Consider the following 26,067-nt stretch of genomic DNA (forward strand, 5'->3'; position numbering starts at 1 on the left):
ATTGTGAAGTAACACGTTTTACTTACTGCTCTAGTTTTACAATACATGCACAGAAGTGACAACCCTTTTAATTTTTGCAGAATTTAGGACAATGATTTCAAACCGTTCTTGGTATTCTAGAAACGTAATATTCTAAATAAACATCTGGTGATTTTAAAGTGGCAATGCCTTCATTCTGATATTTGTTCCGCTTCTGTCGTCAGTGCGGATAAATGATTCCAAAGCAATCTTACTAACAGCGCGAGGAAGAATTTTTTTCCTCCCTCGAGCTAAGATAAGGAACTTGGAACGGAATTATACATTCAAGAGTTAGTAGCATGCAAACTAATGGAAATGTTTAATTTACCGACGTGCGATCACATTTTACTGCAGACCCCCCCCCCCCCCCCCCCACTAGTATACTTAAACCTAAATATTGGAATATTACAAATGACAGATTCATATACTCGCGATGTGACTTTCATCATGTCACATAAAATTGAGTTGTATCTTTAGATACATATACACAGAATTTATATCTGAAATTCAGTCCGCTATTTTTAAATGCGATCACATTATCAACATGAAAGAGAACTCCCACTTCAACAAAGAGAGTGAACTTAATTCAGAAAACTCTACATAAGTGACTGAACTTTTGAATATCAGCTCTCTCTATATTAGAATTCGAATGTTAAAGGTCTAAAGCTCTATTAAATATGACCATTCTGTAATTTGTATTTTACAGGGACTACTTTACTAGGCCGCTGGCTCTTAAAGTACACGCTTTCACTATTCATTTTATCTGTGATCTGATTAAACGGGCCCAGAATCAAATCCACATGAAACCGGTTGGCGGAATTTTAATTCGAATGGTTTTAAGCAAGTCAGTTCGTAACAATTTCAGGCGTGTCAATGAGTTGCAGATAGACTGTCCAGTTTGTCATGTTCCGGTGGGAGGACATCCTTAACTGAAATGTATTGGATATCCGGAGAAAATGCATTGGTTTACAACCGTCCATAAATATAATGATATGATAGTTATTAAAATATAATATTAGTTATTAAAACCAATCCTCCACAAGCAGACTCTGAATCAGCAACAACTGGCAATTTCAACCCATATTCGTTGCTTCTATTAACCGTAACCCTGCCGTCTTTTTTTATACAATTAATGACCTTGTAAAATTGTCACAGTCTTGTGCTTGCCTTTGCGTTTTTTCCCCCCTTTTTATTTCCACAAGCCGTGCCTTGAACGAACTGAGACTTATCTCATTTCAGCAACAGTCCTAGCTATGCTTTGCCGTTGATTTTAAACGTTTGTTGTCTTTTTCAGAATATGATATATATATATATATATATTTACATAGCAGGACATTGTATTCTTAAAGAGACAGGGGCGCCTATTGGCCTTCATAATCCCAACTGCAGAAAAGTTAACAACGTAGAAAGCAGGAAACCCCCATTAAGTTATGCGCTTTCCACCAAAGAAACATATGTTTCTTATATGTTTATATATGTTTCTTTATATATGTTTCTTTGGTGGAAAGCGCATGACTTAATGGGGGTTTCCTGCTTTCTACGTTGTTAACTTTTCTGCAGTTGGGATTATGAAGGCCAATAGGCGCCCCTGTCTCTTTAAGAATACAATGTCCTGCTATGTAAATACAGTGGAGGAGGAGGAGAAGGAGGGGGGAGGGAAGGGCCCGCCTCACGTGATCCCTGAGCTACAATTAGCTCGGGGAATTGGCAGAGTTAAAGCGGAGAAAAACACAGGCAGCTTTCTGGAGCAAGTCAGCGATTAAGATAGGGGACAGGTCAGTCCGTGTCAGAACCATCCGGAGCACCAGTTCCTTCGCCCTCATTCACTACCAAGCGGCAATCTTCCTCCCCCCCCCCCCCCCACCCCACCAGTACAATCCTTCTGGAGACGTGTTAAAACATATAAGAAAAAGAATCTTGCATTCTCTCCTCTTGCGGCTGCCCTGGATTTTGTAAGTATTTCGTCCAGAGTACTTCTCAGGGCAATGAATCCGTCTGCTGTAGTTTTTCACCCCCCTTTCTAGCCCTTATCTGGCAGGTCCCCTTATCTCGCAGATAGAGGATGCATGTAAAGCCTTATAACTAAAACGCTATTACTTTGGGGCAGCGCAGTTATCGATACCGTTTTGTGATTTGTGTGATCACAGATAATACAAACTGAACGCCGACTGCAAAAAAAAAAGTTTTATTGGGCGCCTCCAGTTAAAGGTGCAGGCGGCTCTCCCGGAGCCTGCTTTCAAACACACAAAAAAAAAATCCTTCCCATTTTCCGGCGCACTCGAGGGGAGAGAGCGAGTTACCGGGGAGTTGTGAGAGAGATCAGTTGCCTCCAATACCTGTGCGGTTTATCCCTTCTGTCACTGTGATAGTGGGAATTGTTCCGCCTCTCATTTCGATCAATACAGGAGTGGAAACTTTTTATTTTCTTGAAATAATCATGTAACTTATTTTATGTTGAAATTGCACGACAAGCAAATTGTCGATTTCACTCAAGTTCCTGTTCGGTCCGCAAGTCAGTTTCAGGTCAGTTTTTGGTCTAGGGATTCAAGAGTATTTGTTTTTTTATTATCACTTGAATACTGCAAAGATAAAGTGTTGGAATGAAGTGGGATGCTTGCATAAATATTTCCAAAATTAAACTGAACTTGTCACCAGCTACTTTCTTTCTGCATTGCACCCCACTGAATATAAGACTTGGCTTGTGGATTTTTCTGTTGAATGATTTATAACTGATCTATTATCTGTTACAGGTGAATTTCTTATTTAAGAACGCACAAGTGCGTGAATTAGAAGGTTCTCTTCCAGCACATTGATTGAATCGCTCTGTTCATTAATCCAGCAATGAACTGATCCGGACCTGAATTTCAGTTTTGAGTAGATTCCGAACCCTTTCTGCGTACCCTTCTTTTCCCAACGCGGTCACGGCGTTACATCGATTCGAAAATGTACCAGAGCCTGGCACCGTCCTATCCCCACGAAGCTTCGGGTAATTTCATGCACTCGTCGGCGGCCTCGCCTGTGTATGTGCCCACAACGAGGGTCCCCTCCATGCTGCCCAGCATACCCTATCTCCAAAACTGTGAATCGGCCCATCAGAGTCACCACCTGAGCAATCACGCAGGCTGGCCGCAACCTGGTACCGACAGCTCCGGATTCAACAGCAGCCCTCATCCATCGACCACCTTCTCCTATTCTCATAGCCCCCCCATGAGCCACGGTGCCGGGAGGGACGCGGCGTACACCAACCCCTTAGTCATCAGCGCGGGTGGCAGGGAGCAATACGGCAATGCCCTGGTCCGATCGGTGAATGGATCCTACTCCAGCCCATATCCTACCTATGTGAGCCCAGAGATGACTTCAACATGGCCACCTGGGCCCTTCGAGAGCAGCATGCTTCACAGTCTACAGGCCAGACAAGTCTCTATGTCTGGGAGGAGGTCCAGTCTGGGTAGGTAACTGACTTCTATTTTCGGATGTACCAAAACTGCTAAATGGCCTGGTCAGGTGCTTTAGAATCATAGAAACCCTACAGTGCAGAAGGAGGCCATTCGGCCCATCGAGTCTGCATCGACCACAATCCCACCCAGGCCCTACCCCTATATCCCTAGATATTTACCCGCTAATCCCTCTAACCTACACATCTCAGGACACTAAAGGGCAATTTTAGCATGGCCAATCAACCTAACCCGCACATCTTTGGACTGTGGGAGGAAACCGGAGCACCCGGAGGAAACCCACGCAGACACGAGAAGAATGTGCAAACTCCACACAGACAGTGACCCAAGCCGGGAATCGAACTCAGGTCCCTGGAGCTGTGAAGCAGCAGTGCAAACCACTGTGCTACCTAATACATCAGTAAATCGACCGTATGGCAGCAAATTAGCTTCTAAACCTCATTTCCTTTCCTTCTCCCCTATGTAACTTTGTGGACGGTCTGTATAACGGGAAAGAAATAATACTTTCCACTGTATCCCAATATATGTGACAATAATAAACCAAATCGATTCAAAAAATGTAATTAACTTTTGGGGATTGTGTGCATCTTGCGAAGCCAGGTAATGGCTTGGTTTTGAATTGATGCTCAGTGCAGTACCTTCTATGTATGATCAGTTGATGATGATGATGACAGAACTGGAGAATGGTGGAGGGCTGTAGGAGTAAGCATGACCTCCGGGGCAGCGGCGTACATAATAGCTTGAAATTACATTCAGCAATTGATTTATCACACTCCTGGACTGACATTTCTTCTTAAAAAATGGGCCACCTTTTCACCCGTTTTAGGCAGACTATATAGTCCCACTCCATTGATGCCAATGAACAATCGCTTCCACTCCGCATCAGTCATCCCAATCTATTGCCCACTGACGTATTATTGGGTAACAGTGTAACTATTTCCAACTCATGACTTCAGTTCAGATAATCAGTTAATGATAGCTTGGAAAGGAAGTTCAATTTTCTATAAATCTGTGTCTACCGTTCAACTCCTTTCGTGTATATACTGGAGATCCTCAGTGGAACTAATAATGCCTTCACTAAACCCGTGCTTACCTAAGTTTATTATAGTCTGTTAAAACGGATAGAATTTTTTTTTAAAAAAAAGCTTATTCTGTATAATTGATTAAATCTTTTCGAGGTTTACTTTGCTCAAATATAATTGTGCCATTTGACTTTGCATAGAGGTGTTTCTTATGTAATCCATGTACGGACCAAATTAGTCAATTTACCATATTAGCATTCATCTCATGAGTATTGGATAGAGAACTCTTAGAAATAACCGCAAATGTCTGACCAACTAACACTTGGAAGAGAATATTATATTTTTGATAAATGTGATTCAGTTAACCAGACATTAACTGCAACCCTTGAAATTGTATTGGATTTTACGACATGACAGGGAATAATTCTGACCATCTCTGGCCTCATTGATACTTTAAATTTCACCAGATTTCACTGTGATCTCTCTGCAATTTATAACTTGTAATCCTTTCTACAACTAATTTATTTTTTTTCTATCTCGTTTGGGCTCAGTGTTGCTTCGCACGGTTTTCAGTATATCCCAAATCTTTAAAGGGCTAACGAATTCTGCTTCTTTCCAAAGGGAAAGGTGTATATTTATTTTTCTAGTATTTGAATATTCCCCAGGGGAAACAACTGGGCTCCGTATTTTAACTTTGTAACAGTTAAATAAAAGCCCGTATAGACCGTTCTGCCTTATCCTTAATCAAGAATTTGTTTGGAGTTAATAATGCGCTTCGTAGATACAAATTATTCAAGAGATTGCGAGGACAATACGAAGAAGCGAACCCCACATCATCCCAACATTAAAAGATTGTAGCTGAATGCGGAAGCGCATATCCCATTTCATGTGCCTTTCCACCCAGGCACATACTAATATCTGTGATTCATATTGAAATAAGCCTGAAATCGAGTTAATATTTAGGGACTACGTGTTGCGATTATCTTAATGGAGCTGCGTTTATTAAAATAGGACTTAATATTTTTATATCCGGTGCCTGGAAAGGAATAAAGGTTTTCTACATTAGGTCCGGAGACATCGGCATATTAAAAATACTAATGCCTCCTTTTCATTCGGCTTCACAACTGGGAACGTACAAGAGATGCTGGACTAATAAACTTCGATCTGGCTGGTTGCTTCCCATACCTGTTTTACTCAATCTCAACAAATATTCAATTTAGAAAAATTGTAAGGCTGTAATATTTATGTTACTGGCCAATAACATTGAACAATGGCGATTCCCTGAACCTTTGAGTCATTTTCTAACACCGAACACGTTTTGAGGATGTTTAAAGTAACATTCGAAGTTTATGGTTCGCAAGCCTATTAAGCACTTTACTGGATCACATTAGTCCAGGGCAGACTCCTCAAAAGTCTATAGAAGTGCTCTGGCCCCCATCTCCAAAACAATCGACAGATACAACCCCTTATTTACTGCAGATAAAGAGAGAGAGAGACAGTGAAATTTGATCAACCATTCCAAGTATCAAACACACTTCATTACTTGCTAATACCCAGCGTCAACTTTCAAGCGACATAGATTAGAATTAATGGAAGGGTTTGTCCAGAGTGTTTTTTTAATTTTGACAGTTTATGGAAAATGCATATATTATATTATACATATAATATATAGGATATATACAATAGAATATATTATATATAGGTTATATTATATATATGATATATTATATATGATACATTTAATATTTTTAGGCTATTCGATATTAGCTTAATTGTGGCAAACGGGCACTATGATAAGCTTTCTCTATCAATATCTTGTACTTAGTGCCTTGATTCAGATTCACAGACTGAGGGTTCTTTTTTTTCCTAAGTAAACTAATATCAATATTGCGTTCCACGCTATCAGCAGGTACAAAACATGTTTTACATTTACCAAATATATTGTCAAATTCTTTCGGATCTGCGTTACAGACTTCTGAAGATTCCTCTCATAGCAATGCTCTTGACACCCTCCCATACAAAACCCCGAGCTATTCCTTTCAATACCAATTGGGATCTCAACACTTGCCGCCTGCACCAATCTTGACTCTCAAGATTTAAATTTCCTGCCCGTCGGAGATGCTTCTCAATTTAAGAGAAAAAAACCACGCTGATATTATTCACACATTTAAAACAATAGGCGAACCGTTTATTCCTGTGCTATATCCTTTTTTATGCCAACTCTGCCTCCCCGCTGAAGCGGCCCTGCTTTCGGACTGTAGAAGAATGGTGGGGGTTATTGTAACTGCATCCTTTGATATGATGGACAAATCGTTTCTCGCTCTCTCTCTCAAAGTAATGCAACTGGGGGGTGGGGGGAGCACAATATTTGTTTTATCTCCTTCACATATTTGAAAAGAAGGGGGTCTTGTTTACTGCACGTTTTGACAACTGCGGGAATAAATCCAGAACGTTGACCTGCTTTCTGTCCACAGGCTGTCATTTGCCACCCTTGTGGAATAGGTGTGATTGATAAATCGAGTAGTGGATCACAGAGCGTTCTGTAACACAAATGAGCATTCCATCAGTCTTGTGAGCCAGTCTCCTTGTCGCCAGCAGTCAACATCCAAGAACACTTTGATGAAAAACGGGACAGTTTGGCAAAGCATTAGGATTTCTATCACCAACCCTGCTCCAAAGAAATACCTACAATTAAACCTTTCTTCTCCTTAGAAATTATTTGTGCCTTCCATTTGAAATAAAATGCATTTTACAGTTCAGGGGGGAAGGATGCCATTCTATAAAGCCTGCCACTTCCCACAATTATTCCCAGCAAGTAAAGTTTGCCGGAGAGAGATGTTACAACCTCACGATATGCACAAGATATGTACAGTGTTGACGTCAGATAGATATCTTGGCCACAGTGAATTATATACTGTTATTATTATCCCGTATCATTTAAAAGATATTTGCAAGGACGTTTGAACATTTACTGGGGGGAGAGGGAAGGGCTGGAGGGGGGAGAGAATACTGAATTTCAGAGATGATTATCGCCCTTGCGGCTTGTTGGAAGGGACTGCTGCTGTCTTCCATTCTGTGCCGAACGCTCGTCTATTTTCAAACGGACAGGCAGTAAAAGCAAAGACTTGTCCTGGCCCTGTCTAATAAACATTTTGGAAAAGTGTTCAGGCGGCCCGTTTTATTCTCGCAAAAGCGCGACGTGCATTTCTTACGCAAAAATTAATATTGTTCGACCCTACAAATGTCTGGATGGCGGCTTTACAGAGGGACACCTCCCAATTCACTTTGGAATTAAGAAGGCTGAACACTCACACTTGCCAGTGACCGAACTCTCGTTACCAACCACCCCTCCCAACGCCCCACACACAATCCCCCAAACAGTGACCCCCTCCTCATCAGGAGTATCCATCGATAGAAATGTTGAGCGGGAAATAAAACACCAATCCCAAATGTAACGAATAATCCTTGAGATGTAAGAAGATATCTAATTTATAATCTTATGTTTTGATTCCAATGACCCGAGGCATCTATGGCGAATGAGGGGATATAAATTAAAGCAAAACTGTTAACCAGAAATAAAGATACGTGAATTTCCCATGTTTCTTTGTTTGAGACCCGTCAAATTCGAAGAGCCGATTTTGTAAAAAAAAAAGTTACATTTGTTAGAGGTGTTGGGAACTGAAATATATATTTACCGGCGGGACATTCGACAATAACTGATGTTAGGGGGGGCGGGGGGTGGGTCCTATCAAAATGAAATGGTTTTCCTGTTAAATGTTAGGGAATCGCTCTCAAGTTGGGTCTCAGCTATGAAGTGAATGCAAGATAACATACTCCATGTCCAAAGCAAGGTAATAAATTGGATAATTTATTGGAGCTAGAACTTTTTTTTAAAAGAACACTTTTTAACAGGATACATTTTTCCCGACAGTCACAAATCTCTGTATTATGCAAACCAGATGTTACTGATTTTCCTCTTCGTCTCCCCCCCCCCCCCCCCACCTTCTTTATTTTAAATAGAGATGTTGGAAGATTTCCCCGAGGGCCGGGAGTGTGTGAACTGTGGGTCCATGTCTACCCCGCTCTGGAGACGGGATGGGACGGGCCATTATCTCTGCAACGCCTGCGGATTGTATCACAAAATGAACGGGATGAACCGACCGCTGATTAAGCCACAAAGAAGATTGGTAAGCAGCCTGGTGGATTTCAGCGAGAAATATATAGTCCCTAGAAAGTTGCACAAGCGCTGCCCCTTTTCATCCCCTTTTTAAAAAAAATCCACTGTTTTGTGAGGCTGAACCAACTCAGGACAGCCTTTGCCACTTCGCCTCTTCTCCATCCATATAAGGAAAACCAGAACAAAAACCAGTGCCATGTCCCCGTTTTTTGTATTCCCTTCATGATTTCAGAGGATTATCTTTCCGTGTTAAAAATGTATGACTTTCCATCCCACCCCTCCTCCCTTTTTTGTTAACTGGAATGATTTATTTCCCCTTGGTCTGGATTATAAATCAGGGCCCTCATTGATTTTTGGATGTGGAATCTTGGCAAGAAATTGACAATTGATGGTTGGAGGTGACTGAATGTTCCATCGCCTAGTAAAACCCAAAGGCAGCACGGTCTTATTTATGCCACTTCTAGATTAAATGCAATTTATGTTGTATAATTCCAGAAAAATATATTTAACTTTTTTTTCTCCCTTCAATCACTCTTCTATGCAGAATGGGCTGCAAAACAAACTCATAATTTTTATGTCTTAAATAACAACACTACATCACAATGTTGGGGGTCAACAACTTCCTTGACAAGGTCAGAGTTGTGAAGAGGCGCCCTTCAGAGGCCCATTCCCCATTCTGAATAAACTACTTAGGCCTTGGCGATATAACTTATTTTAGCCTTGTGCCTTTCAATAAGCAAGAGGAGGACCTTGATCCTTTATCTCAATGTGAAAACAACACAGGCGGTTGTGACTAGGGTCGTTTCTTTTGCACAACCTATTTTAGCTTGCGTCGCACTCCCAATAGTTGATAACCATACAAGTTCAAATTTAACACTCTGACAAATTGGGTGGTTTCTTTCTCAGAATGGAATAAGAGACAGTGACGCAATGAGAGAAAATAGAGTGAAATACTTTCATTCTTTATAGAATCATAGAATCCCTAAGTGCAAAAGGAGGCCATTTGGCCCACCGAGTCTGCATTGACAATCCCACCCAGGCCCTATTCCCATAATCCCACATATTTAGCCTGCTAGTCCCCCTGACGCCAAGGGGCAAATGAGCATGGCCAATCAACCTAACTTGCATATCTTTGGACTGTGGAAGGAGCACCCAAAGGAAACCCATGCAGACACGGGAGAATGTGCAAACTCCACACAGACAGCGACCCGAGGCCGGAATTGAACAAGGTTCCTGGCGCTGTGAGGCAACTAACCAAAAGTCATTCGATTTGTATATCTCTGTGTGTGTAAGATGTATTATATTATACTGCCATGCACATATTAACACAAAATGGCACTGACAGTAGGGAAGAGATTACCGAAATGTTAAATTCCAGCATTAGTGCCATCATAAAAAATAATTACCACTTGTTCTGTACATTGTTGCAATGGTGGTGTGCCATTAAGAAATATAATACATGTGTAGATCATAATAATTAATAAATATAGCTGAGTTTTTGTGATATTATCGAAGGCTTCTTCAAATATCTTGCTTTACAGTCATCATCCAGACGTGCTGGTTTGTGCTGCACTAACTGTCACACCTCTACTACAACCCTTTGGAGAAGGAACGCTGAAGGGGAGCCAGTGTGCAACGCATGTGGACTTTATATGAAACTTCATGGGGTAATAGTTCTTTACTTTTGGAATTATACTCATTACGTAATAGACCTGATGCAATGCTGTGAACTGATGAAAGGCAAAATATGAACATTACATTGGTATTAGTATCTCTTCTGTATAACCACCTCTACTAATGTCTATTCATTTCCCTAGCTATTATTTTAAATTGGAATAGTTAAAGCTTGTTAACTAGAAGCTGCCATGTCAGTCAAACTACTTCTCCTCTTCACTCAATCACAATTGAGGGAAAAAACCAAAGAGATCACGTTTATCAGATAACTTCTGATTACAAGAAGGCTAGCTGCACCCTGTACAGTTTTATTCCAGTATTGAAAAGATCCCTTACAACAATATCATGCAGAATGTACAGTGCTGGGACAAGCTATTTGACTCAACCAGTCCAGTTTTATTCCAGTATTGAAAAGATCCCTTACAACAATATCATGCAGAATGTACAGTGCTGGGACAAGCTATTTGACTCAACCAGTCCATACTGACATTTATACTCCACTCAACTTTCATCCCATCCTTTCTCATCCAGCACTATCTACATAACTCTCTATTTCTTTCTTATATGCTTATCTAGCCCCCTCTTAAATATGTCCATATTATTTGCCTCAGCCATGCCTTTTTGGCAGTGTCTAGCAAAATGCTCCAGTCTGTGGGGAAAGAACCATAACATTTCTACAATGCAGAAGGAGATCATTTGGCCCATTGAGTTTGGACTGATGCTCCGAAAGAGCATCTTATCCAGGCCCACTCACCACTACCCCCTCTTCCCATCTGCCCCACCCCCTCCCCCACCATTTCTGGTATATGCTTTCAAATCATTCATTTGCCACTTTCTATAATGCCTCGATATCCTTTTTTCTAATAAGGTGATCAGAATTGTAGATAGCACTCCTAGCATGGTTGAAACAAGATTCCATAATTGATTACCATAACTTCCTTAGTTTTCGAATCTATTCCTCCAGATATAAAACCCTAGTGTTCAATTTGCTTCCTTCATGTAACTAACATGTAAATTTTATTAAATATAACATTGAATCCCCAGACTACTCATTGTCTTCAGAGTTTATTAATTTCAAATTGGTTATGTGGCTGTTTCTTTGAATTATAGAATCCCTACAGTGCAGAAAAGGCCACTCAGCCCATCAGGTCTGCACCAACTCTCTGACAGAGTACCTTACCCAGGCTTCCCCGCCCTGCCCTATCACACATTTACCATGGCTAATCCATCTAATCTATCCATCCTGGGTCATTAAGGGGCAATTTTACCATGACCAATCCACCTAACCTGCACATCTTTGGACTGTGGGAGGAAACCGGAGCACCCAGAGGAAACCCACACAGCTATGGGGAGAATGTGCAAACTCCACACAGACAGCCACCCAAGACCGGAATTGAACCACGGTCCTTGGAGCTGTGAGACAGCAGTGCTAATCACTGTGCCCTAGATTGTTTTTTAGTTTTCAATGGATTCACCCCGCTTTCAATCAACAAGCTACCTGGAAGTGTTTCACCGGTAGTTATAAGCAAAGTTGTAAATTTTATGGAAATGTTAGCAGTGACGTGTAAAACCAACAAGTATAAGATAGATTGCAAAGTCATTTCAATGTGGAATTATGTTTACATGTAGGGATGACATATTGACAAAATGGTTATATTGTTCAGTGAATGGTTTTCAAAGCTACTTGGCAGGGTTTTCATAAACTCAGTTTTACCGGAGTTTGGATTAACATTTTTCATAAATTTAGATTTAAATCACTGAAAAAGATTTTACCTATAAATTCCAGGAAGGTACTATATTCACTGGCTCGTATTGCAGACTGATTCACAAAACCAGTGTCCATGGCATAGATGCAAAATCATTAGGCTGGGTTGACACATAGCAGAAAGGTAGACAATAATGGATGTCAGGATGGAAACCAGTTGACACAAAAGCAGTGTCGTACCTGATTTTCATAAATGTCATAGATTTACATTAAGTGACACAGATTACTAGAATTTGTGGATGACACACCAAACTGAATGCAACGATTAATCAACATATGATAATATAAAGGGAACGAGAGTAGTTAGATTTAAAGGCAGAGTTCAACATGAACGTTAGAAATCATGAGACTGGGTGAGATTCAGAAGCAAGATTGTGGATTATGTAACAAAACTCTGAACGGAGCAGAGCTGTGTAATACATATTAAAACTGTTGGTTTAGCATTTCAAGGAGGCAAAGAAAACAACAACAAAATGTGTACTTAGAAGTGTCACATGCTCATAATCCATAGAATCCCTACAGTGCAGAAGGAGGTCATCAAGCCCATCGAGTCTGCACCGACCGGCTGACAGAGTATTTTACCCAGGCCCTCTCCCCCATCCTACACATAACCCCACACATTTACCATGGTTAATCCATCTAATCTACACATCTTGGGACACTAAGATGTTATTATTATTGACAATCCACCTAATCTGCACATTTTTGGAGTGTGGGAGGAAACCAGAGCACCCAGGGGAGACACTGGGAGAATGTGCAAACTCCACGCAGTCACCCAAGGCCAGAATTGAATCCAGGTTCTTGGCGCTGTGAGGCAGCAGTGCTAACCACCCTGAATGTATTCTGTATGCAAACATGTATTCTGTTATTGAAGTGTTCTTAACCTGACCCTGGTGAGAGCATATCTGAAAGACGGTGTCAATTTTTGATCTCCATATTAAAAGGAAAATTAAGACATATGAAAGAAATATAGGTCACAAGGTTGATTCCTGAACTTTACACAGCTGAGTTAAGAGGAAACTTTTGTCTAGGGAGGATCTCGACTGTCTGGAGAGGAGGAGGATGATAGGAAGACTTGATAGAAGTCTTTTAGATTTGAATGGCTATAGTGAATTTAGATCTACGGGAGTTCTTTTGTTAAGCATGGGATTTAAGGATTATGGAGCACACTTTAAAGTCAATGTTGACAAAGAAAAGGATACTTAGGGAGCTGTCTTAAAGTAGGTGTTTGATCAAATCATTAGTGGTAGTAGTGGAATAAAAATCCATGGTGGGTTTAAAAGAAGGATCAATTGTTATTAGGAAAGGAGAAAGAGAGTTATTTGTTTCAGAATCCTGGTAAGGAAACTGGAGACTTGGAAGGAAAAAACAATGACCTCCTTCCAAAAATAACACTGCTACAACAAAAGTACAGTGGCACCAACACTGATGGTACTTCTTAAAAAGGTCATATCGTTGTAGGTTTGGCATAGATGTTGGTTTCAGGCTGGTAGGAACAGTCTGATGTGATCTGATATTTTACAGCAAGCAAGAAATGTGGTCAGTGTTGGGAAAAGGATATACATGTGTCAAAACCTCAACAGAGAAAGAATAAAGAAAGCTTGCATTAATCTAGAATGTTAACATGTCTTGTGATGTACCAAATCGTTTCAAGAACAATTGATTACTTGTGAAGTATAGTCACTTCATAATTAAACACTGTAGGCCAGTTTCTCCATCAAAAGCAAATGGAATAAATGGCTAGTTTGGTGGTGAAGGGGTGAATGTTAGCTCGGACATCAGGAGAAATGTCTGCTCTCCTTCAAAAAGTGCCATGGATTTTTTATTGCCATTGGAACAGGAGGCAAGGCTTTCACTTAACATCTCATACATAAAGCATCACTTCAGGCAATGCAGTAGTGAAGTGATATCTTCACATCTTGAAGCAGGGCTTAAACCTGTGATCAGTTGACTCAGAGATGAGAGTGCTGCCACTGATCCTACTAACTAAAGTCTATAATTCCATTCCCGTAAGGAGCATATTCACTATTGATCATCCAGAGCAAGACTTAATGCAGTCATTTGAAATGGAATTTAAAGCATGTTCTTTTGGACATGACAACTTGTTTTATGCATTTCATAGAGTATAAGGTGTTATCTAAACTCAACCTAGCTTATTTTGATTTTTGAACTGAATAATACGCATCCTTACTATGAAGACAATGTACAGAAAATTTGTCCTTTATTCCCTAAGCCTTATGTTGAAAACGGAATACTTCGATATATAGTTCTCAAAATAGATTACTATCAAATATTAAGAAATTTTATACTCAAAATAGAATCATTTAACACTGAGGGTGGGATTTTCCAGCCACGCTTGCCTCAAGACCAGAGTATCTCACCCGAGGTCAACAGACCTTTGCATGGTCCTGTCCTGCCTGATCCAATTCCCGTGGCAGGTGGGGTGAGTAAATACTGCCCTTAAAGTGGAAGACACGAAATCAACCATTCATTCCAACAAAGTGTCCGAACATTGACCCATCTCATATGCACATGCTCTTATTGGCAAATCTTGTTCAAGTGCTATTGAAAATTGTCAACATTATTCATGTATAACTGCATTATTGTCCCACATAAATTATACAAAATTGTAATAAACAGCTCCCCCTGTTCCGTCAATAGAATTTGTTTGTGTCGTCAAGTAACCGCATGAATGACTTTTAATATCACAGGTGGACAGGATGCAAGGAGTGCTGACAGTTGCTGCAATTTGATGTATTTGAAAGTGTTGTAGGACACAGTTGTAGCTGGAAGAACTTAGCACTAACTGTACCCATTAAGTATAGATGTTTATACCCAGAATCTATATCACATTTTCAGCACTGCAATATGCCTGAGAATGTGAGTAAACATTTTTGTAAGTCGAACATGTTTTGATTTTAAAGGCAATTACATTTACAAGTTCTACACTCTATTGTCCCTCATCTGTGTTAATAGAATCATAGAAAGAATCATAGAAACCCTACAGTACAGAAAGAGGCCATTCGGCCCATCGAGTTTGCGCCGACCACAATCCCACCCAGATCCTACTCCCATATCTCTACATATCTTACCCACTAATCCCTCTAACCTACGCATCTCAGGATACTAAGGGGCAATTTTAACATGGCCAATCAACCTAACCCGCACATCATAGTGGCATTAATAGACATGAAAATCCTAATATCTTCAGATCACAAAAGAGAACAATCCAGGAGTGACAATTATGAATGTATTCCACTCAGGATAAAAGAAAACTACAGCATATTTGGTATTAATCTTGATTCAGTGTTATACTTGGTGCCGCTTGCAAAGCAAAATCCTACAATATGTTTTACATGGAATTGAAGTTACAATTATGGTGTTCACATCCTGCAGGTACCACGCCCGCTGGCCATGAAGAAGGAAAGTATCCAGACAAGGAAAAGAAAACCTAAGAATGTTACCAAATCGAAAGGTTCCTCAGGTACTTATACTTTAAATAATTTCTCTCTGCTACCTCATCCTGTTTTAACGCAAGGAGAGAGGTCCAAAGTCCCAGAGCAGGCCAATGGTTATGAGACAGTCGGATCTGTGTACTGGCAAAGAGTCTTGCCTCCTTAAGACATGTAAGTGATTGTAGCCGGACAGTTTTGACTTTGTAAAGGCAGGTACCGAATGTTGGTGCAGCATGAACCGTGCCACTACACTGCTGCATTGTTCTCGCCTGATAGAATAAAATTGTACCACAAAGGCCGGGATTTTTCAACCCCATCCCATCCTCCCGTGACAAATTTTCTGATGGCGAAGGCGGCTCGCCATAGGGCAATCTTCCAATTCCAACGGCGTTATGTGCCGTTTGCCAGCTGTGCCACTGGGATTCCCGCCACAGGGGTCACCCTCGAAGGGAGCAGAAAATCCCCCTGGCAGGAAGAACTGGATAATTCAGCCCAACACAGTGGCACAGTGATTAGCCCTGCTACCCTAGGTGCATTGGCCATGCTAAATTCCCCCTCAGTGTACCTGAGCAGGTGCCGGAGTGTGGCGATGAGGGGATTTTCACAGTAACTTCACTGCAGTGTTAACGTCAGCCAACTTGTGGCACTGATAAATAATAAATAAATAATAAATAAATAAACTTGTGACACGAATAAATAAACTTAAAATTAAACTCACAGACCCAGGTTCGATTCCTGGCTTGGGTCACTGTCTGTGCGGAGTCTGCACATCTCCCCGTGTCTGCGTGGGTTTCCTCCGGGTGCTCCGGTTTCCTCCCACCGTCTGAAAGATGTGCTGGTTAGGTGCATTGGCCATGCTAAATTTTCCCTCAGTGTACCCGAACAGGCACCGGAGTGTAGAGACTAGGGGATTTTCACAGTAACTCCATTGCAGTGTTAATGTGAGCCTACTTGTGACTAATAAATAAACTTAAAAGAAACGTTTATTTTCAGAATTATGCTTCCCCAAGTATCCCTCTCCAAAGTGAATTGTTCTTAATGGTCTCAATTTCTCCAGTCCTCTTGTGTTTTCAGGCTACATTCAATAATATTCAACACATCATAATATCTGTGCAGAAAAAGTCTCATTCTTCCATATTAATGCTGCCTCTAACCTCAAGTGCGTGTCAAACAGTTGGAATCATGTTTCCCTTCAACCTCCCAACATCTTCCTGGATTGTAGAGTCTGAAATAATGTGATATTTGTTAATGAGTTGAAAAGAGAGTAAGGATTGGGAACGTTTGTTAAACCGAAGTGCTTTTATTGCAGTTGCATTTCTATGTCAAGCATTTAAGTAGATGCTTGAGTGTATTTCTATCTGTTTGAAACATTAACAGATCAGCCATGATCTTATCAAATGTCGGAGAATGCTCGAGGGCTGAATTGCCTACTTCTGCTCCTATTTCTTATGTTTGTATAGTATAGAATATTTTTGTAAGTTGAAGAATAAAATCAAATATGCAGAAAGGGGCATATGTATATATATATATATTATATATACATATATATATATACAATATATATATATAATATTTATATATAAATAAAATATGCAGAAACCTGAGCAAACCCACACAGACATGGAGAGAATGTGCAGACTCCACTCAGATAGTCACCCAAGGCTGGAATTGAACCTGGGTCCCTGGAGCTGTGAGGTAGCAGTGCTAACCACTGTGCCACCATGCCACCCTATGTACACATGCCTCAGGAAAATACAGTTCTATTAACTTAGAAAACTAAGGATAAATATCTTCATATCTTTTGATTTGACAAGGGAGCCCCAAACAACAAACAGGAATTAGATTTACAACCTTACGAATACCACCACATTTGTTTTTGATAGGCACTGTGATTTAAACATGATTACAAACATGCCTGCTATTTGGCCAAGGTTTTGTCAATAGCACACGGTCCATGGACTGCTACTTTTACTTTCTTGCTTTTTCCCATTTTCCATGCAATTCCAATTAAAACTTAGAGTGCAGGTAGCATGCACGGGAAACACAGCCAACTCAGCGGCAGGGGAAGCTTTCCATTAACTGTCAACACAGCACGTACAGGTGGCCTATAAAAGAACCACCTGGTCAAATGGGGAGGTTCTGTCTCACTGCCACAACTTTCCTGCCCAACTCCATTGGAATTAACCTAAGACTTGCAAGCACAAAGGTAGCACGGGTGTTTTTCAAAATTAAATTTCACTTATACATATGTCACATTACATTGGTTTTACTTTATTCAAGTTAATTGTTGAGACGAGGTTAGTCAGGGAGCTAAATGTACTGACACATATCATGGTTGGAATTCATTGATGATTACGGGGGGAGTTAGAGATAATTTCTTTGTTGTCAAAGAGAAAATGCTGTGTTTCTTCATTCACTCTTCATTGAATGTTCCTCTTAGTGTCCAGTGTTGTACTCGCCACACTGTGCGGTCATGGCTAAACTTGCAGGCTCAGCTGATCCCCCCTTCTATGCATTGTAAAGGACTTCATCTGAGATCACTCTCCATAATAATAATTAAAATGTTGTAATCCTGTAAGTCCTCAGTAAGCCAACAACCTAAGGTCGACACGTATTTAGACAGTACTGACACTGTTCTTTAGGCTCCTCATTACCTTGACTGAGGAGGGCAGGCACTAGAGGGCTACAGAGGAGGTTCACCAGGATGTTGCTTGGGATGGAGTAACACACCTATAAGGAGAGAGTAGATTGGCTTGGATTGTTTTCTCTAGAGCAGAGAAGGCTGAGGGGGGAATATGATTGAGGTGAATTAGATTATGAAGGGGATGGACAGCTTGAGTAGGAAACAGCTGTTCCCCTTGGTTGTGGGGTCAATCACGAGGGGGCATAGTTTCAGAGTAAGGGAGGAGATTCAGAGGTGATTTGAGAAAAAAAAACTTTTACTCAGAGTGTGGTGAGAATCTGGAATACAGTGCCTGGGAAGGTAGTGGAGGCCGGAAACCTTACAAACTTTAAAAAATATTTGGATGAGCACTTGAAATAGCATAACATTCAAGGACATGGGACAAGTGCAGGAAAATGGGAATAGCGCATCATTAGCGGTAGTTATTGTCAGTGCGGACTCGATGGGCTGAAGAGCTTTTTCTGTGTTGTATTACTCAATAACTCTATGACCGTTTCCACTACCCTGCAACACACCAGGATGCCAGGGCCTTCCCACATCACTCCTCTATTCCCACCCCTTAACCCAGCCTCCCAGATCACTCCTCCGCTCCTCCATGTCTCCAACCCCCCTCCACAAGCACCCCCCACACCATTGACTCATTCTTTGCTGGTCCCAAGCCTCCATGCAAGCTGCCATTCTCCTGCCCCCTTCCATTGTGCTGCATAATCCAACAATGAACATTTCCATCGAATCCCTCCAAAGCTGAATGCTATTCGGCCCATCAAGTCAGCATCGACTCACCGAAAGAGTATTCTATCTAAGGCCCACTCCCCTGCACATTTGCCATGGCCAATCCACCTAACTACTGACCTTACACCCAACTGCACAAAGTCAACTACTGCAGGTCATCTTTAAGCAGGAATCAGATGTCATGAGATTCAGGTGCGCCATTGACTTTACCCTGAGGGTAGCACTTTATTAAAAACTGTTTCACACCAATGAGTATTGCATGCAAATGTATTTGCAAGTACGAGCGTGAGAGTCGACACGTTGCAAACACACCACTGACTTTCATCTCTACATCTCAACTTGACTTCAGAGAATCGAGATTTCTCATCCCGTCTAATTAAGTCATGTCATGTTTCTCGCTTGGGTGGGCTCCATAAAAGTCCCTCCATAGTTATGATTGTTGCACATTTCCTCAAGTAAATATTGGAACACCTGGATATGTAGACAGGTGAATCTCTCCGCCTTGTCGGTGGACACGAGTAAAATGTTTTTTTCTTGCTTGAGGTGACAAGGCTGTTTAATATTGTGGCAGCCAATATGTGCAATAAGTTTAGAAATCTCACTCACCTTATGATAGTGCCAAGATTGTAAGATTGTCATGTTACTGCTTCAGGGAACATTTTACTGTTAACTATTTTAGCTGAGTAAGAAAAAACTTAGACGTCTGTACTGATTAATTGTTGGATCGTCAGGTTGACTTCATTGCGAGCAATTTTGCACCTTGAATCAGCCAGTTGTACAGTTAAGTCCCACTTGAGCACATCATCTATGCTGAGGCTTCAGTACGATTGCCAGTAGGAGTGCGGAATTGTTGAAATTACTCTCTTCCCGGGCACCATTTGAATAAGAACATGGGAATCTTCTGGTGCGCTGCCCAAGATTCCTGCTTCCACCAACGCCATCAAGTTAATCATTCATCCCACTTGCTGGTTATCGTGTCTTGCTGGTTATCGTGCCTTGCTATATGCAAAACTGGTTACCGGTGTGTACTTCAAAAAGAACTCACTGGATAGAAAGAGCTTTTCCACAGTGGATAAGAAAATTGGACACAGTATAAAACAGACTGCTGCCAGTTCACTATCTGGCTAATTTTGCAATCCAGGCATTGACCAATTTAATCACCCAACATGTTTCTACTGAAGCAGCAGAAGTTATTTCCACATTGATTGAAATAATGGCCAGTATTTAACGTGCTCCCCCCACCTCAAAACACACCAGAGCTGGAGGAGGGGGGGGGGGGGGGGGGGGGTTGCAGGGGAGCTCACCCAAGCCCGTCTTTGCTCTAATTAAAGTCCCTCTGCAGCCACTTGATGGCCACTTGCGGGCCTTTTCCCACCCAACTGAATTTTTAGATTGGCAGGCGAATGACAGATCAGGAGAGAAACAGAAAGGTGACCAAATCTACATCTATGGCAGCAAGGTGAGAGATGGTGGGGGGAGGTGGTGGCAACTCCATCAAAAGCCCCTTTCTGACTGTGGGTGCCCTCCCCTCAAGGCCAGGAGATCTCTGGATCTCTCATGCCCCCCCTACCCTACCCTGGCTTATCCCTGGTATCCCCAGGTGGTCCCCTACCTTCCTCTCTCTGGCTCCCTGCACTTAGTCCCAGGCACGTTGCTGCAGTGCCGTTTCTGGCCACTGCAAAGGTGTGCTTGGTGGGGACTCGAGAGCTGCCAGCCTATCAGATTATCCGGCAGCTCTCCGAGGCTGAGCTTTCACCCAAGAGAGAACAGAAGTCTCGCCTTCTGCTAATCAACCCTTATTAAGTGTGAAATGGCCTGTTGGGGTTGGTGGTGATGACTCTGTTGGAGGCCTGTTGGAGTCTGTGACTCTCCAGATGGCAGGGGGCCGAGTCTCCACCATCCTAAAAATTCAGGCCAATATCTCAATAATCGAATAAGACCTCATTATCTCTGATATGGATCATAATGATAGGAAGCTGATTATTACCAATTTTTGTTTTTCTCCAGGCATGGCTTCTGGAACCAACTCCCCATCTTCTATGTCGAACTCTGAAAATGCATCAACTATCAAAACTGAATCTGATCTGGCCTCATCTCCATATTCAGGTCAAACAGTGGTGTCTGTTTCTCAGGTAAAGTAACAACACTTTAGTATTAAATTTAATTAAGCTTCTGAAGAGAGAGACACATTGACAGTATAGAAGTTGGAGTAAAATAAGTAATCACAGATTCCTTACACATAATTGAAAAGATCTTATTATCATTACTGAATTTTATTTCATTTATGGATTTAATACAAATGAGAGCCAAATATAGAAACTAGAAGCAGGAGTAGTCCATTTGGCCCTTCAAGCCTGCTCCGCCATTCATTTTGACCATGGCTGATCATCAAATTCAATATCCTGATCACCCCTTCCTCCCATATCCCTTGATCCTTTAGCCCCAAGAGCTATATCGAATTTCTTGAAATCAGACACCGTTTTGGCCTCAATTACTTTCTGTGGTAGTGAATTCCACACATTCACCACTCTCTGGATGAAGAAATTTCTCCTCATCTCAGTTCTGAAAGGTTTACCCCTTATCCTTAAAAAATGACCTCTAATTCTGGACTCCCTCACAATCGGGAACATTCTTTCTGAATCTACTAACCCTGTTAGAATTTTATAAGTTTCTATGAGATCCCCTGTCACTCCTCTAAACTCCAGTGAACATAATCCTAACTGATTTAATCTCTCCTCATGTGACAGACCTGTCATTCCAGGAATCAGCCTGGTAAACCTTCGCTGTACTCCCTCTATAGCAAGGACATCCTTTTGGCGGCACGGTAGCACAGTGGTTAGCACTGCTGCTGCACAGCTCCAAGGACCTGGGTTCGATTCCCGGCTTGGGTCACTGTCTGTGTGGAGTTTGCACATTCTCCTCGTGTCTGTGTGGGCTTCCTTCGGGTGCTCCAGTTTCCTCCCACAGTCCAAGGATGTGCGGGTTAGGCTGATTGGCCATGCGAAAATTGCCCCTTAGTGTCCTGAGATGTGTAGGTTAGAGGGATTAGTGGGTAAATATGTAGGGATATGGGCGTAGGGCCTGGGTGGGATTGTGGTCGGTGCAGACTCGATGGGCCGAATGGCCTCCTTCTGCACTGTAGGGTTTCTATGATTCTATGATCCTTGAAAACATGATTACAGAAAAACACTTTAATAGTGATATATCAAGCGGAACTTACATTTCAAAATACAATGAACACAACTTGGTTGGAAACGGATGAGTGCACAAATTGTAAATTGTTTCTTATATCACTACTGGAACATGTTTAATAATTCTTACTTCTGTAGGCTCCACCCACAGCTATGATAAGCCGAGAAGACTTGAACCGTGGTCCTTCACAACTGAAATATGTACCTGAAGATTATTCTTATACCTCAACCACTGCGATCCCACAGACTGGAGTTAATGTTCCACTCAGACAAGACTCTTGGTGTGCCTTGGCACTGGCATAAAGTGTGGTCTTACAATTATTGGTCCATCTTTTCTACCTTTATCATTGAGTGGACTACCCAGATGCCCAAGGAGTTGAAAGAAGCAACTTGAACCCACATATTTGTATTGCATATTTCTAATTGGTGAAATGCCACAAAAACTCTGTTATCCAATCATCCCAGCAAAAAAAAACCCTCTTGATTCCGGATCCGGGTACAAGCTTTATTTGTGAATCAGTAAATTTCAACATCCCTGGCAACAAGCGATCAAGTGAAACATATGCTCTTCATCTCAAACGTGAAGGAAATCAAAACCGTTTCAAAGTGACTTCTTGTGAACTATTTGTGAGTGCAATTAATTTCATTAGATCAGCAGTAATGACTGATCGTGTAAGGCTGAATAACTTAATAATTTAAAGGGAAAGTGTGAACAGAAATTATTGTATGTTATGTTGAAATATTGGTTCTTTCGATGGACAGATATTTCACTTTTGCTTTGGAGTATTTTAATGTTATACTGTATTAAGAAAGTCGCCTGTTCCTTTTTTTTTGTTATAGAACTTTTAAAATATTTTGCCTTTTTGAAAACAGATGAATCGATTCATCTATAATCTAGAAATATATATTAAAAAAATCAAGGCTTCCAATCTCTACGCAGGAATATACATAGATGGTTAATGAGGAGAAAGGATCAAACAGCATTTGACATGTATATTACATTGTAGAAAGGTTATTTTAACAATGCTAATGTGTTGCGTATCCAAAATAATACACAAGCTGTAATTGCCTTTGAGATGCTGATGTAAAATATGTTGTGAATAAAAATGTAATTTTGACGCAGTCTTTAGCAATTATTCTCTAAGAGCTAAACTATAAAGCGAACTAGATGACCAGGTGTTTTCTATCGATTCACAAACCTTTTAAGTTGAGGTGCGAACTCACTCTGTAAATGGTAGACAATAATCTCGATTTGTACACAAGATACCTCAAAAGAAATTAAGATAGTTATTCTCCATTCTTGATCATTTGCATTAAAAATAACTTAATTACATGATTCTTCCTTCACGCCTAATAGTTTATTCTGAATATTTATTTAGCCAATTGAAAATCGCAGAAACCAAAGTTGCCATGATAAATCAACGATGAATATTACAGAATTGGTTGCTGTAACTGGTGGAGTTGATTCCCCAGCAATTTGTTAGAGATACTGAACTGTGGTTATCACCTTACAATAACATGATGACTTAGTACTAAGTTAAAATATGTGTTCTCTTGGATTACTGGTGATGAATGATATGGCAAATGTATTTTTTTAATTACACAAAATATGGTGCCTAATTGCTACCATAATTCAACCATATAATAAACTAACTGCAAAGAACTGAAGAGAGATGATTAGTTTTAGAAAATGCATTAACTGATGAAGTGATTTGAACATCACAATATGACTCCTGTACTGATCTTCAAGTTACTGAGTGTATCGCACGTTTTTATACATCTTATCTAAGTAGAGTATTGTGCACATTTCAAAAGTCTAATTAGTTTATGATTGATATGGACAAGGAAATTATTACTTTCAGTACTTTTGCTGTCAAATGTTTCATCCTTGTAAGGCTGACAATAAATACAGATCTTTTACTGAACTCCACTGGGTGTTATACTTGGAACAATTATTTTTACGTTGACATGTTTTGCATATTTTTTCTGGAGACAAATGCATTTTAAAATTAAAGGTCAACTCATTTTCCTCATTACTAAATATCTCTGCAACTCTAAGTAAATTAACAGGCCACATTTGGAGTACTGCGTCCAGTTCTGGTCGCCGCACTACCAGAAGGACGTGGAGGCGTTAGAGAGAGTGCAGAGAAGGTTTACCAGGATGTTGCCTGGTATGGAGGGTCTTAGCTATGAGGAGAGATTGGGTAAACTGGGCTTGTTCTCCCTGGAAAGACGGAGAATGAGGGGAGATCTAATAGAGGTGTACAAGATTATAAAGGGGATAGATAGGGTGAACGGTGGGAAGCTTTTTCCCAGATCAGAAGTGACGATCACGAGAGGTCATGGGCTCAAGGTGAGAGGGGCAAAGTATAACTCAGATGTTAGAGGGATGTTTTTTACACAGAGGGTGGTGGGGGCCTGGAATGCGCTGCCAAGTAGGGTGGTGGAGGCAGACACGCTGACATCGTTTAAGACTTACCTGGATAGTCACATGGGCAGCCTGGGAATGGAGGGATAGAAACGATTGGTCTAGTTGGACCAAGGAGCGGCACAGGCTTGGAGGGCCGAAGGGCCTGTTTCCTGTGCTGTACTGTTCTTTGTTCTTTGACTTTAATTTTTAAACAATTTACGAAAACCAAACTCAGTTAAGCTAATCAGATGATCAGTATTATTTGTGCTCAGAATAGAGATATCAATAAAATGCATTGCAAAATAAAAAGACCTGAATTATCCCCACCCAGAAACTTGTGGGTCTGCTTCTGGGTCTGGCTAAGGTGCTCATCCCTTGGTTTAGGTTGGAAGCAATGCACAGAGGTGGTTGCTCTGGTTTACTGCCTCTCTTCGAAGGTCTTACCTTCACCCCAGCTGTCCATGGAGTGGGAGCACACCAATAGCATGAGACCTTCCATGACCATGGGTGCTGCAGGGGCTGAAGTGCATGGTCAGCACAAAAAAAATCTCATTTATTAAACTTCCTTTAGTAGGATTGGATTTTATTTGCTGTAAGGGGAAAATTTCTTCGATTTCCTCGGGATGATAACTCTGGAGTGAACCCAGTCGACTGGATTTAACTGCCGTTGGCCGATGTATTTGAGGGTGGGGCAGCTCATTAGATGCAGTGGCTGGCCTTTGCCCCACCTTCCCACTCACCTCCAACCTCTATCCCATATTTCTGTGGGTGAGGAAGATGTCAGGCAACCAACCCACCCACCTATTGTGGCTCTTAAGTAGCCAACTAATAACCATTGAAGGACCTCTGCTGTTATACATGAGTCAGGGGAAGGCAGTGCCATGGCAGGTATCCCAGCAGCTTCACTGCATGGGTACTGGAGGGCAAGAAGGACATCTTCTGGAGTGGCAGCCCTGTGCCCATCAGAGGCACCCCACTCCCAAGATTAGAATCCCTCTTATAATCTTCCCCCAGCCTCTCTATCCCAGCCCCAACCCTTCAGCACTCTTACTGGGGTCTCCCTGTCAGACCTGTCCAAAATACCAACTTAGCCTGGAGTCTAGTCTCCATCATCCTGCTTTCTCGGAGCCTGCCCTTCTAATCCTAATAATGGCCATCGCTCGACCCTAGTGTTGTTGGGGCTACAGCACGGCTGACCAATCAGATTGGTGGACAGTTGGGGGTGGAAGATGGGGGTGGAAGTCCAGCCCTCAATCGGTTAAGGCTGCTCCCAACGTGTTATCACTGCAGGGCAGCAGGATTCTGAGTTGGCAGGCTGAAAATTGACTTTTCCATTGGAGGGGTGGGGAGTGGGAAATACATTTCCATGTAAAATCCAACCCAGAGTCACCTCAAGGATAAAATGAAACAGGCATTCCCACCTCAGTCTTTCCTATTTTTTCTATAGCTGTATCTGTGTTCATTTCCTGCTAATTACTATTGTGG

At 41.4% G+C, this 26,067-nt stretch overlaps 1 protein-coding gene across 1 annotated transcript; it reads left to right on the forward strand.

Moving 5' to 3' along the window:
* Nucleotides 1-1,711: 1,711 nt before the first annotated feature.
* Nucleotides 1,712-24,093, forward strand: gata5 (GATA binding protein 5). Its single transcript, XM_078236150.1, has 7 exons — nucleotides 1,712-1,970; nucleotides 2,769-3,466; nucleotides 8,516-8,682; nucleotides 10,214-10,339; nucleotides 15,508-15,595; nucleotides 20,989-21,113; nucleotides 22,311-24,093. The coding sequence occupies exons 2-7, from the start codon at nucleotides 2,962-2,964 to the stop codon at nucleotides 22,473-22,475; spliced, it is 1,176 nt and encodes a 391-aa protein (XP_078092276.1). The 5' UTR covers nucleotides 1,712-1,970; nucleotides 2,769-2,961; the 3' UTR covers nucleotides 22,476-24,093.
* Nucleotides 24,094-26,067: the final 1,974 nt, after the last annotated feature.

Source organism: Mustelus asterias, chromosome 20, assembly GCF_964213995.1.
Source record: "Mustelus asterias chromosome 20, sMusAst1.hap1.1, whole genome shotgun sequence".
NCBI lineage: Eukaryota > Metazoa > Chordata > Chondrichthyes > Carcharhiniformes > Triakidae > Mustelus > Mustelus asterias.

Coding starts and splice junctions, on each gene's coding strand:
- gata5 (XM_078236150.1), top strand. CDS start 2,962: ATGTACCAGAGCCTGGCACCGTCCTATCCCCACGAAGCTTCGGGTAAT. Junction 3,467..8,515: donor TGGGAGGAGGTCCAGTCTGG/GTAGGTAACTGA, acceptor TATTTTAAATAG/AGATGTTGGAAGATTTCCCC. Junction 10,340..15,507: donor TTTATATGAAACTTCATGGG/GTAATAGTTCTT, acceptor CACATCCTGCAG/GTACCACGCCCGCTGGCCAT.